Raw genomic sequence first — 14430 nt, 5'->3', positions numbered from 1 at the left:
TCTTCACTTTAACATCACCAAAACTGAGCCACGGGTTATTAAGGATTATTCCAGTTTATCATAACTAGACTTTTATTTAAAAAAATTTCCTTGACTTTTATCACTTACCAAATAATTGCTGTGTGATCTGCAAACTCTGTCATATTCCCCAAAACGATGTATGAGCAGTCGGTTGTAAACAAGCCAACAGTTTAGCAGATTACATAAAGAGTAACCCCGCATTCTACGAGAAAACTGTGAATACAGTGAGTACAGCAGGTCATAGTCGAAGCAGGAAGTCGATCTGTGTGGGTCGTAACTTTTTTTTCCATCTTCCAAATACATTTGTCAAACCTGGAGGTTTGTTTCAGACCTGTCTGATGTGTCCATCTTCTTTGGACTTCTTTTGAACCATGTCCAGAGTCATGAAAATAAGGCGCATGTCTCAGGACGAGCTCTCTCAGCAGAACATCTGGTGATTTCTCAGCAGCTGTTACAGGTTATCAGAGCATCGTGGGTAGAATCTGGGGCGGTCTCTGACTTTTTGGTCCTGATTCACAGAGTTTCCCATGGTGGAAATGGCTTTAGGCAGCCTCATCAGGAATGTATATATGGATCCAATCCTGCCAAAACCTTTCATCTCTCGCTTCACTTTCCATTTGTAATCCTCTACAGAATACTCTGTGGTCAACTGCCGGCTGAGCGTGAACACAGAGTCTCCTCTGACCACAGCAGTGAACAGAGAGCCTTTGCTGTTCCCGTACTGCCCCGACATGGCCGTCCACTGGCCTGAGCTCAGGTTGTAGCAGTCCATAACACACAGTAAGAAGTCATCACAGGGTCCATTGCGCATCACATACAGATTATCCTTATGGGCCACCATATAAAGACCATAACTCTGCTCACGGATGAGCGTGGTGACCAGAAGCCACTGATCTCGTTCAGACACATACTCGTGTATATCTGTGGCCCCCTTACCTCTCCAGAGACAGATAAAGATCCTGTTCATGGCTGTAGCAGACACCACCAAGGCTGCAGGGCAGGGCAGGGGGGAGACAAACCCCCAACTTCCATTAGACACCCTGTATCTCTCCACAGACGACAGGGTCTTCATGTTGAACTCACCTCCAATGGCGTAGAGGCTGCCCTTGTGACCTATCAGAGTGAAGTTGTAGCGTAGCTGCTGGGAGCCACAGATGGTGGACCATGTGTTTGCTGCAGGGTTGTAACAGAAGCCATTCTCTACCACCTTCTTGCTTACATCATGCACTCCTCCGATGATGTATAGTTTGTTGTCTAGGACCGCCACGCCTGCCATCGTGGTGCTAGTGATCACAGGTAAATGAGTCAGGACCTTCCACTCGCTGTGGTCTTCGTCCAGGTAGCAGACGGTCCTCTGGAGATCTTTCAGCTGCTCAGTGGAAGGTGAGTGGCTGCACACTGCCATGTAGCTACTCGGGAGAAGGGACTCGATGTTCTCTACCAGCTTATTGGGTAAATTGTGAAGTTCCTCCTTCAGGTCGTTGTACATATCTCTGATAAATAAGGCTGAACTGTGGGAGAGCTCCCACACACCGTAGGTGGCAGCCGTGTGGTACATGAGCAGGCAGTTTTCAGAATTGACGATATTGATCAAGTGCTCGGTGAGAGCCGGCACCTGCAAGAAAGCCGTACACTCGATGGCTTCCACGATCTGGTCGCTGCTCAGCACGGGGTGCTCCCCGGCCAGGACCTTCAGCATGACCAGAAAGCCCAGGACCCCCACACACTGCAGGTGGATCTCTTCCTGTTGGCACTCTCTCATTCCTGACTGAAACAATGCTCTGAAGTACTCACAGTTCTCAGACAGATTGGTTTTGTCCACAATGAAAGAGCTGTCGTTAATGCTGACCCTCAGGCTGTCCGCTGGCTTACAGTGTCCCGGCGGCTGGCTGAAGCTTGAGCAGCTGTCGGTCTCCATCAGTTCCCTGCTTCGGATCTTCATCACATCCCAGCTGAAATACACGATCACAACAAGAAAGCTTTGATCCAGATCAAAGTACTTCACATCAGCGGTCTTTTACTACATACTGCCAGTGAGACGGAGCACCTCCTATCCAGAGCAGATGCTATCTGACAGAGATTTCTCACAGCTCTGAGAACAGACTCTATACATAGCAGGCAGACGTGTGACACAGTTCAAGTACATTATGATGAAATGCGGCCAGAGGAGAAAGAGGAGCCCGATAATGGCAGGGTGACTATGTGCTGACGATTCATGCTCTTTGTCTGTGGCTGACAGCTGTGGAACAGCTGAGGATTTGTCCTTGAGCAGCAGGAACGGTCCAACTGTAACAATAGGAGTTCCCCTGGGCCACATAGTGTGCATGCTACTATTTCAGCAGGCGTTGAAAAGAAAGGACAAGCAGGACTCTTACTTGTAACTTAATGCTTTTCTACTGTGGCACTGCTACCTTTACTGGAGTACGAGTAGACCTTTAATCATCACACAAAAGAAGAAAGCTAAGAAAGCTGTGTTGCTCTTTCAATCTTTCAAAATTAAGTACATGTTAAATCAAGATTAACAACATTCCATGGCAACAAATGTAACAATGACACAAGTAAATCCATTTGATAGTAGTTAATATATATAAAACATAGCAGTCCAATTATGTGTGGCTTGTGAAGTAAGTGGAACATTAAAGCCCATATAATCCCATCAGGAGTGGATAGTGTCCAAAAGAATTTCAATTCAATTCAATTCAGTTTATTTTGTATAGCCCAGAATCACAAATTACAAATTTGCCTCAGAGGGCTTTACAATCTGTGCACATGCGACATCCTCTGTCCTTCCCTCACATCGGCACAGGAAAAACTCCCCTAAAAAACCCCTTTAACAGGGAGAAAAAAGGAAGAAACCTATGGGAGAACGACAGAGGAGGGATCCTTCTCCCAGGATGGACAGAATGCAATAGATGTCATGTGTACAGAATGAGCAGCATAAAAGAAGAGCTAACAGAGAGTGAATATTGGACTACATTGATCCTGTGGACACACACCACGCTCCAGATCAATGATCATGCTGCTATGTTGAGATAAACAACCATTACATTATCAGTCAATATGATCTTAGTGTTTTTCAGCTTTTTGCGTAGGTCTTCTGAGTGCAAAATAGCTCAAATAAAAAATAATTCAGATTATTATCATGTTTAAGTATTACCAGATCCTTCCATTTCTGAAACCAAAATTGATCTTAATTCAATGGCTAATGGCTATATCGTATCACAGGAAACAAACATTCCTTCAAGTTGTTTCATATGAATTTTGACTGCTTGACTTTCATAAATCCACTTAGAAATCATAGAGAGAAGATGCTCCTTATTATTCAATTCAATTCAATTCAGTTTATTTTGTATAGCCCAGAATTACAAATTACAAATTTGCCTCAGAGGGCTTTACAATCTGTGCACATGCGACATCCTCTGTCCTTCCCTCACATCGGCACAGGAAAAACTCCCCTAAAAAACCCTTTAACAGGGAGAAAAAAGGAAGAAACCTATGGGAGAACGACAGAGGAGGGATCCTTCTCCCAGGATGGACAGAATGCAATAGATGTCATGTGTACAGAATGAGCAGCATAACAGTTCTTAGATACAACACATTCAATGTAATTACTGCAGAGATGCCTGAGAATCTTCCTGTTCTTAAGTTTTCTTCACTATCAAAGTAATGCAGTGAGAATTGTCTGTACATCTATGGATACACTGCAAACAGCAACTGCTAACAGCTCAATTAGCAGACTTTAATTACATTAATGTCTGTCCAAAATGTCCTCATTTATTTTTCCCTGTAAAATATTTGTCTGGAAAATGCATATTGACTTACGCAGTAGTGAACTTGACCTTTGACCTTTGTCTACCAAAATCGAATCAGTATATTTAAGTTTATAGGCATCTTTCCCAGGCCCAGAAAAGCTTGAAGTGCCCCCTGCATGATGGGAAACAAACTTTATAATATATAAATATAAATACATATACAAACATAAGAAGCTCATGAGGCCTTTCACAAATATCCAGCTGTCTGAATGGCTTGTAGGAAGATTTGCAGCCATCCTGGTTTCAGCTCAGTGAACTGGCTGCTTCTTCAGTTACGTTACAGTTCAGCTTTTACAAGCTCAGTTTGAAGTCTTTTTCCTAAAATGGAGAGGTCAGTGCACCAGTTGCACACGAGACGGTTTTTTTTCCTCTCACGGGAGCAGAGGACTCACACACTGAGACCAGCACAGTTTTCCATCCACTTGGATCTGTAGAGGACATTTTTACTTTTCTTCAAAGAAAAAAAGGAAAAACAACAGCGCATGTTTTTTCAATCACAGCCTGCCTCTAAGGAAATGCGTCTCTTCTTCAGCATTATAAAATGAGAGCAGAGATTGACTGAAATAAGCACGTGGAGCCGATTGTTTGAAGACAACCATGTCGGTGATGTTTGGGAAAGGGAAGACGTGTAACTCTGCCACAGCTCCCGACAGGAGTCCAGCTGAGTGTAACCTGGTGCTCCTTGGTGTGGTGGGCTGCGGGAAATCAGGTCTAACTTTAACTTATTATTTTTCATTCAAATATTTCATTGCAGGAAATGTTAAGAACTGTAGGTTGACTGTAACGGATTGTTCATGTAATGTTACTTCAGTGAGCAAATACTGACTCTTAATTAGCTAGAGAATAATAACTTTCCCCCCCAAGAATAATAACTTTCCCCCCCAACAATGTTTTATACATTTCTGCTTATGTATCATAAAGCCATTATTTCCACGTAAATACCTGAAAAAAACAGGAAAATCATAACACAGTTAATGACTTATTTCTGGTTTAATGGACAATATGAATAATATATCGGTAATTTGCAGCACAGCTTCATAAGAATAATGTGTTGTCTTGGTTTAACTTGATTCAATTGATTTACTTTATTTAAGTTCTGCGCATTGAAGCTAAAAAAGTGACAGTTCATTTTATTTGGTGTTTTCAGTGGAAGTTGTTGTTAAAGTCAGTAACATAGAGCATGAACACCATCCAGATATTTTGTACTTCATGAGTTTAATTCTGATGTTAAATGTGCATGTTTTTGAAGCAGTGGTTTTCTCAGGGCCCTCACTGACCCCGGTCCCCTGAGGACCCACAGTCAGTCAGACTGTGTCATGTTGTCTCTTTGTTTTACAGCACTGACTGTCAAATTCCTCACAAAGCGCTTTATCAGTGAATACGACCCCCATCTAGGTGAGATCCCTCTGCTTCATTTTAATAAGAGCAATACACAGAAAATAAGTGGTGGAAAGATACTAAGAATATTAATTCAAAGTACTGAAGTACAATGTTGAGATACATGTACTTTCTTTGAGTATATCCATTGAGGTAACGTTATACTTCTACTCCACTACATGTCAGAGGCAAATATTTTGTACTTTTTACTGCCCGACATCTCTGATAACTTTAGTAATGGGGACTTTACAGAATAAGAGTTTGTATTAAAGCACAGATGACAAGCTTATGAAATCCAAAACATTGTTAAAATATTAAACCAGTGGTGAACTTTACAAAAAAAGCAGTTGCTGTCTGTTGCTACGGGTTTCAGTTCATTATGGGCTGTTACAGTTCCACACATGAGACACTTTCTAAACGTCTCACATGGTTCCATTTTAATTAACTATAAAGGGGCACAATTATACATTATTTCACTAAAAAAGAGTAAAGATTAGCAGAACTTGTTGACCTGCTGGTACTTTAAGATTCATGGTGGTATTTGTACCTTTACTTAAAGATCTCCTCCAGATATATTTTCCCAGACATGACATACTATTTTGTGCCTTGAGTTCTATAGTTAAAATTTCTTCTCCTTAATGAAAAAAAATCCAGATTCTCTGAATCTTTATATTGTTCATAAGATGACCTGGACCTGGAGACTCCACGTTTCCCCTTTTCCCTGTTTCCTACTGGACCCTGATTGGTTGTGGACCCAGTTTCGATGTCATAAATCTTGCAGGTACTTCCAGGATAGCTCAGAAAAACTTGAATGTGAAAACAAACTCTGTTCACACATTATTCTGGACAGTGAAGCTCAAAAAACACAGTTTTGAGAGGAGGGGGACTTTAAGTAAAGGATCTGAGTACTTCTTCATCCACTCTAGAAAAATCAGGATGTATCTGTGAAAACGTAACAGTCTCCTCTGTGTCATTGGCTGCCGTGTAGAGGATATCTATTCATCAGAAGAGAAGGTGGACCAGCAGCCAGTCACAGTGAGAGTGATGGACACCTGTGACCAGGTATGAACACGCTGTTGTGTTGACGCTCAGCGGGAGGCGGTAGGAAGGCTTGAAGGTTTTACTCACATGTTTTCTACCTCTACCTCATCGGTGTGTCCCATTATTGCTTAAATGCTATTCTTTATTGTTTCCATGAAAATCAGACAAAAGGGCTCCAAACTACATCAAATAAAAAAAGAAATCAAATCACAGTAGCAGTTGTCAGATTCAGGACCATAAAGTATCTACTCTGCTACATACAAGAAGAAAACAATGCAGTTTTTCCATTAGGGACCATGTATTAAATATACTTTATCATCAAAAACAAACAAAATAATAATCAATTTGAAAAACATTAGTGTGTTATTAAAGTAATACTTCACACCGTAATGATCATTTGTATATCAATTACTCATCCATTGTTACATGAAATCATACCTCCATGGTTAACGTAGAAGAAAAAAATAAGAGAAAAGTCTTGATGACGGACATAAACGGAGGTCGATTTTGAAACGACACAACCATATGAAAACATCTGTATTGAAACTCTCGCACAACTCGTGCAGTATAATCCAAGTCTCATTTATCTAGTCGTATGTTCATTGCTTCTCAAACACAAGCCAAAGTCTTCATGATTTACAGTGCAGGAGGCAGAAAATAGATGACACCAGATTATTATTATTTTTTTTACCGTACAAAGATATTCAGTTTAATATCATCAAGACAAAGAAAAGTCTCAGACCTTGCAGTGAAGGGACTTGTAACCCATCACAATAAACACCTGGTCACTTGCTCAGGTCACAGTCATATCATCAGTGTGTTGTCATTTTTGATCTTTTGGATTCTAGCAGGGTGATTTTATTTTGTGCATCTAAAAACATTGACGCACAATCAGAGCTCAGACCCATTTGTGAGCGAGGCCTGATACCTGCTGGTGGAACACAGGAACTGTTCACCACAGACGCTAAGGTTTTCACTGAAGACACAACTACAGTAGGCTCAGCTGAGACCAGGAGGCATTAAGGCAAAACAAATGCAAATTTTCACAATTTAGAAATGACACAACTGTGAGAACAACTAAAACAAAACAGAATCCACTCAGCATAATACTTTCTAATAATAATAATAATAATACTTTGATTTTATATAGCGCTTTTCTAGATACCCAAAGGCGCTTTACATAGGGCGAAGACAAACAAAACAAAACATTTATGTTATTTAAAAAGGGCGTGACTTAATTCTAAATGTCCCTCTTAAATGCATGTAACCCAGAGGCATGCTGGGACTGTTTGTGTCTGACATGTATGTGCACTACGCCAATTGGAGAATAAGTATGTACATTTTTACTAAATGTACATTCTGAAATATATTTAAATCCATGGCCTTAGTGTAAAGTGGTTTGTATGAAAAGTGTTATGGTCCTTTATGACCCAATTCAAATGTTATCAGCCGAATGAATGGGCGTCATTGTTATCAGACAGGCCAAACTGCACCTACCACACTGAGGTACAAAGAATGAAAAGCACAGACATCAGTCGGTATCAGTCATTACTCCTGTCCTCTGTCCTCCTGGCTTCTTTGTCTCAGCCAGCAGAGAAGTTTACAAGAACAAACTAAGGCCATGTCCACACGTACGAAACATACGAAAACTACTATTTAAAACGGTGTTTCAAACAAAAATCATTTTCTTCCACACGGGAGTTTTAGCATTGTTTTCAAATGACCAACCAAGTACACTGGGCATGCGCATGCCGGTGTATACATAAAGCACATTGTTTGCTTGATTACAGAAAATATATCAGAGTATTATAATACTAATACAATTATAATAAAAGGTAGTGCTTGATACTTAAGATCTTCCTCTAAAATCTTCCTGTATAAACTTTAGAGGAAGGTTTTAGAATTTTTATTTTTATTATTTTTCAACGCCGTTACATCACTCAGTTTGTGAGGACGGCCAGTTCTAGGCAGATTTAAACAAGTGCCATACTCCTTCCATTTCTTAATGATGGATTTAACTGAACTCTGTGGGATGTCCAGTGAGTTGGAAATCTTTTTGTAGCCATCTCCTGACTTGTAGTTTTCAATGATCTTTTCTCTGAGTTGCTTGGAGTGTTCTTTTGTCTGCATGTTGCAATTGTAGCAGGAATACTGATGAACCAGAGACTGGACCTCCCAGACACAGGTGTTTTTATACTACAATCACTTGACACACATCAAGTGCACTCAGGTGATCTCTATTTCACTAATTGTGACACTGCTGGCATCAACTAGCTGGACCTCTGTTGAATTAGGTCAGTCACTTTAAAGGGGGTGAATATTTATGCAAACACTTATTTTACACTATATATTTTTAATTAATTGACATTAGTTTGTAAAAATCTGTTTTCACTTTGACATGAAAGAAGCTTTTTTTTCAAATTCTTGTCAAAAAAGCCAAATTATATTGACCATGATTTCATGTATAAAAGCAACAAAAGGGGAAACATCCAAGGGGGGTGAATACTTTTTATAGGCATTGTAGCTCTGCCGGTGGCTGAAGTCCCTGTCATACTGGACAGCATTTTAATTTTGTTCCTTGTGGATTTCACAATAGTTGTGCAGAACAAAATAAACACTAATTAGAAAAGGAAAGTCCTCCTCCTTGTGTCCATCATCCTCCTCGAAGCGGCAAACCGTGATTTCAGACGTCAGCTTCGAAGGGCTGATAACGCCGCTAAACACGCCGCTCGTTAATCGCTCCAATAACAGCTGCTTCCTCCTCATGTCGGCATTAGTAGGATTATAAAACACATTCTTTTTCTGCACAACAGCTGCTAGTATAGACAACATGGACAGCAACGCCTGTAATCCGTTATCCATGTTGAACTAACCTGGTAGTCGATCGGTAATAAAGGCTGTTTGTTTTCTGCTAAGACCCAATCAAGAAGCCAACGCGGTGTCTACCTCATCGTTTCCAAACATATCCGTCCTCAGGAGCATTTTCAAACTCCTCTGTTTTCGGTGCCCTAAAACTCCAGCCTAGTGTGGACTCGCAGTGTAAACGTAGCAAAAGATATATATATATATATATATGTATAGAAATAGTGTGGTGAGGGCCTAAGCTTAACAGTTAGACTGCAAACAGACAGCTTTTGTTTAAGCTTGTTTATAAAAAAAAAGCTTTTGTACAATCGTTCGTGCTGTGATTCTTGTTGAACAGGACTTTTAACAAAGCATTAAATAACTACTCGCAAATGTTTCCTTGCATTCATAGTAACGAGCAGCCTGTCTGCGGTTTGCAGACTTAGCTTTGTCTGCTGTGTGTTTGTGTGTGTGTGTAGTTGTGTAGTCGGAGGAGCTCAGCCCCGACAGATAGAGCAGGAAGAGACGCTGCAGCATGACAATAAATGATGCCAAAACATTAAAAAGTACAGATAAAAAAGGTAAGCATAAAACTGCCAATATTCAAATCAACACAATTGATTTCTGGCATCAAATATTATCAGAAGTGAATTTAATATTTAAAACAACCATTGTTTGGACTGGGAAGCCTCTCTTCAGACTAAGGGAACAAAAACGTGAGCTGCCGTGGGTGAGGTGCTCCTACAGGGCCTGTCTAGTTCGACTCACCGGCTAGTAACATAGCTAGCAGCCAGTAGCCAATCAGAGGCAGAGTAGGGGCATACACCTGCAAGACATACTGGGTAGACGTGCATGTGCGCAGAATCGGATGGATTTGCTGGCAGGACACTCTCCCTATGTGGATTTAAACGATTCTTAGTTTCAGGTGTTTCAACGCTGATGTAAACATATGAATATTAGATTCCAGTTCGGCAATTAAATCCCCCTAAATGTTACACACTGTTCCTGTAAGGATTGAAAATAGCATTTTTGAATAAAAAATGTGATTTACCAAATTTCTTCTTGTTGAATTTATTATAGCATTATTATTTTAGGAATTATGCATTACTGATGTTTTTTTACCCCGTACCTCTGGCGAAACCCTAAATTACTCCTAGGGTAACTAGTACCTAATTTTAAAAACACTGATTTAGGCAACAAAACTTGGTTTGGTTCAGGAAAAGATTGTGGTTTAGGTTAAAACAAATAGTCTACCTTTATGTGGTGTTCACAAAGTACGTAAGGCACAAACCCAAAGTTATGCTTCAGCTGATGTAACTGGGGCGGCTGTGGCTCACATATAGAGCTGGTCTTCCTTCAAAGGATTGGGGGTTCGATCCCCGGCTCCACAAGTCCATGTTGATGTGTCCTTGGCCAAGATACTTAACTCCAAATATCTCCTAAAGGCTGTGCATTTGTGAATATGGTTAGTTTGTCCTGATGCCATCAGTGTATGAATAAGGGTAAATGGGTGAATGACATGTAATGTTAAAGTGCTTTGAGTGATCGGATGAAATAGAAGGCGCTATACAAGTCCATTTACCATTTATGTATAATGAGACCTCAACTTGAACAGCGGTCTCCTAGCTGGAAGTCCTTATTGGTTTGAGCTGACTTCCTCGTTACGCAGACGATTCTCTGTTTATACTACATTCCTGAATTTGAAATGTCTCCCATCATTATTACTACAGCCACTAAAGGTTGGGGTTGTCTTCCTTTATTCGTATCAGTGATCAAGAAGATCGCCTGATGAACCTACAGGTGTAGCAGGCTCCTTCTAACCCATATCTATGAGGCTGATAACCACTGATAAGGCCCATCCAATCGACTGATAACATTCAGAGTGGGTTCCTTTAGGACACAGTTGAAACCCTTGTTATATGAATGACAGAGCAGCCCGGTAAGAGAACAAGAGTGTGCAGTGTGTGTTTTTGGTTTCTGTGTGTGTTCAGGAGGGTCCAGAGAATAGTGAGCGTTATATGTCGTGGGCCAGCGCCTTCCTGGTTGTCTACAGCATCGACAACATGGAGAGCTTCAAAGGCTGCCAGCTGTACCTGCAGACCCTCGCCCTGCACAACAAAACCTTCAGAGCACAAACTCCCATCATCCTACTGGGGAACAAGCTGGACATGGACAGATACAGGCTGGTATCTGTGTGTGTGTCCTATAAAAATAATGTGAAATACATAGGAACTAGAAATCACTCCAGGCGCTCGCCCCTCCTCCTACAAATATCATCCGACAAAGGTTTGGCCCAAACCTCTGTGATCAGAACTCATGTTTCTGAGTCCTAATGTCCAGACCGTTTAGTTCAGACCTGAGAAGATGAACTTCTTTTCTTTGGCTGAAATAGTAAATGTAGATGCATCCTTGTAGAAGGAGGTATGCTTAATATGCTCTATGGGAGCTTTCTATTTTGTTATCATTTTAACACATAACTACTTGTATAGACTCTTTTATTAATTAAAAATATGCATGCTAATGGTGACAACGGAATCCAGATGAGATAGGAAGCTTTAAACGTTTAATTAAAACTGTTAACAGATTTTAAAATGTGCAGGGCCGACCCCCAGACGCTCCTCTGTGGCAAGAGAAACGATGGGGCGAAAACAGTTTGCACACAGCTAATGGAAGTACCAGTGCACATACTGCTGAGTACCTCTGCTCCATGGCTCACTTTTCTTTTTTTTTTTTGATGGTGTGTTTGGATAACAACTAACAGAACTACCAGTGCACACACTGCTGTATCTCGCCAAAGACAGCTTGGTGAGGTTACTTCTTTTGTCTTAGCACGATTATATGAAGTGTCTTATACAACAACTTCGAGCCCATTGCTCATATAAGGCTACTTGTTACTTGTTACATTCACGTTAATCGTTATTTATTCAAATAAAGTCTGTTTGAAGATGCTTTACAGCACAGACAATACAGCCATGGTGGACACCTGGTGGAGATCTGCACTCAACTGATTGCACCTTTCTAGCTGTTACTATTTAAACATTACCATTACTGATACTGTTCATTTTTTTAAATGACTATGTGTTTTTTCAAAATAATTTAGAAAAAGCACCTTTGTTTTTTCCCCATTATCTCACATGCTAGATGTGGAAGTGTGTGACTGTGCACCGCTGTGCGCTGGTTTCTGATGTCACACTGGCTTTCCCCGTCATGTAAAAGCGGTCAGTAGGATTCACTCTCTGGGAAACAAGCGATACAGAGCCCTTCGTCTGTCTAAACTTTCCTCAGTTGTGACACAGGTAATCAGGTTGCAGTTAACTGTGTACTCCCTCTCAGGCAGGTGAGTAAGCGTGACGGTGAGCTGCTGGCGTCTCGTTTCGGCTGTTTGTTCTTCGAGGTGTCGGCCTGTCTGGACTTCCTCTCCGTGCAGCACGTCTTCTACGAGGCGGTGAGGAGGGCGAGGCGTGGGGGCCAGCGTGGCTGTCTGGTACCGGCCGTCTACGTCAGCGAGGACAAAGCGCTGCTCGGTGTCCCCTCCTTCACCACCCCCTGCTACAAGGAGCTGCCGGCCCCCGCCACTGCCAAGCTGGTCACCGTGAAGACATCCAGAGCCCAGAGCAAACGGAGGGCCGCCACTCTCACCCTGCTAAAAGGCTTCAAGATCTTCTGACACCCCCTGACCCCCTCCACTGAGACCACTGACTCTGTGAAAGAGTCAGTGTATATAGTATAACCAGTATATATACCCTATATATATATACTGTGCAGCAGGGCTGGACACAACCGGCTATAAAACTATATAACCAAATATAAAACGGTAAATGGACTGTACTTGTATAGTGCTTTTCTAGTCCTACGACCACTCAAAACCACTTTACATCATCATTCACACCCATTCATACACTGATTACAGGGGCTACTAGGCAAGGTGCCACCTGCACATCAGGAGTCTAACTCTAACTAACAATAACACACTGATGGCACAGCCTAAGTGTCCATGGACATGGACTGCCGGAGCCGGGGATTGAACCGCCGATCCTCTGATTGGAGGACGAGCCTGCCTTGCAGTTAATGGACAAACCGCTCTACCCACTGAGTCAGAGACAATCTGATTATTTGAATTTTTTCATGTCGATCCAAGCTGTAGAGGAGCTCCAGAACAATAAATGGGACTTTTACTCAAATACAAGTCTAGAGATTCATAATATGGCCTTCAAAGTACATCATATCTCAGCACAACTGAACACCTGTTGGCGATTGTGCAACAACGGACTCTTTTCATATCTCACTGATCTGAAATACATTATAATGCTATTTTCTTCTTTAACTTTGAATAAATAACCACTAATAGGTTCATTGGAACTGAACACTGAAACACAGAAGAGTGAAACACTACTTCTTATAGTGGAAATGAATATAAACGAAGTTTAGCTGATTTACACTCTAATCAACAATAAATACAAAAACATGGCAAATGTAGGCATTTAATAGAAAACATAAGCCCCATTATATCATTTTTGGCAAGATTTGCCGTACTCTAACCTGTTATGTTACAAGTTTGGTTGGCTTGGCTGAGTTCAACATATACAACTGTAGAGACAATGAAGGACAGAGACTGAGGGGTCACAGGACAAAAGAAGACACAAGAGAGTCCACTATTGTAAGTAAAAATAATTTGTTCAAGCCATGGACCAAGCAGTCCATTTGAAACAGAGAACAGCACTGCAGGTGACTCTATTAGAATACCAAAACCACCATCACACAGTAAAACGTAGGTCTTTTGACTGATGTCTGCTGCTTGACCTTGTTCTTATGATCCGCCGTCTTTGACATTTTAAGGATGGAAGCAACCTGACACTCACTGTATCCCTCTGCCAGTAAAACCAGAATTGAACCCTTCTTTTTCTCACACAAAACTTTTCTTTTTAACTCTGTTGGCATGGTCAATAGTCACTTTTTTTATTCCAATTACTTTTGAGGTACTACTAGCACTGTTTCTGCCATCCAGCTGGTCCTATTGCAAGATGAGAGTGATGACCACAGCACTGGTTTTTATACTTTTCTTCATTAAATCAGATTTGGTTCAGGTGATCACCTAATCAGTACCTCATTAAGTAGAATCAGGTGTGCCTGTATTGGAAATCAACAGACACTGGAATGGAATGGCTGCCATATATATATATATATATATATATATATATATATATATAGTAACATGAATAACAGTAAAAAAGAAAGAAAAAAAAGAAAAATGCACAGCACGTATTATGTATAATATGTTAAGATTCCTGCTGTGTGTGTAGGAATGTGCCTTGGTGCAGTCCCAGCAACGACAAGA

At 41.1% G+C, this 14430-nt stretch overlaps 2 protein-coding genes across 2 annotated transcripts; one reads left to right on the top strand and one right to left on the bottom strand.

Moving 5' to 3' along the window:
* Positions 1-472: 472 nt before the first annotated feature.
* On the bottom strand, positions 473-1963 carry kbtbd13a (kelch repeat and BTB domain containing 13a). The gene has a single exon (XM_054608004.1). The coding sequence runs from the start codon at positions 1961-1963 to the stop codon at positions 473-475; it is 1491 nt and encodes a 496-aa protein (XP_054463979.1).
* Positions 1964-4430: 2467 nt separating this feature from the next.
* rasl12 (RAS-like, family 12) lies at positions 4431-12762 on the top strand. The gene is made up of 5 exons (XM_054620649.1): positions 4431-4542; positions 5172-5228; positions 6199-6272; positions 11087-11277; positions 12429-12762. Exons 1-5 carry the CDS (start codon positions 4431-4433, stop codon positions 12760-12762), a joined length of 768 nt encoding a protein of 255 aa, XP_054476624.1.
* Positions 12763-14430: the final 1668 nt, after the last annotated feature.

The sequence above is a fragment of the Anoplopoma fimbria genome, chromosome 2 (genome assembly GCF_027596085.1).
Source record: "Anoplopoma fimbria isolate UVic2021 breed Golden Eagle Sablefish chromosome 2, Afim_UVic_2022, whole genome shotgun sequence".
Classification (NCBI taxonomy): Eukaryota; Metazoa; Chordata; class Actinopteri; order Perciformes; family Anoplopomatidae; genus Anoplopoma; species Anoplopoma fimbria.
Note: the sequence above shows the minus strand (reverse complement) of the source record. Positions and strands in the feature narration are given on the sequence as shown.

Excerpts from the sequence above, each read along its gene's own strand:
- kbtbd13a (XM_054608004.1), bottom strand. The coding sequence starts at position 1,963 with ATGAAGATCCGAAGCAGGGAACTGATGGAGACCGACAGCTGCTCAAGC.
- rasl12 (XM_054620649.1), top strand. The coding sequence starts at position 4,431 with ATGTCGGTGATGTTTGGGAAAGGGAAGACGTGTAACTCTGCCACAGCT. Across the intron at positions 4,543-5,171 it reads GGTGGGCTGCGGGAAATCAG|CACTGACTGTCAAATTCCTC; the intron begins GTCTAACTTTAA and ends TTTGTTTTACAG. Across the intron at positions 5,229-6,198 it reads TGAATACGACCCCCATCTAG|AGGATATCTATTCATCAGAA; the intron begins GTGAGATCCCTC and ends GCTGCCGTGTAG.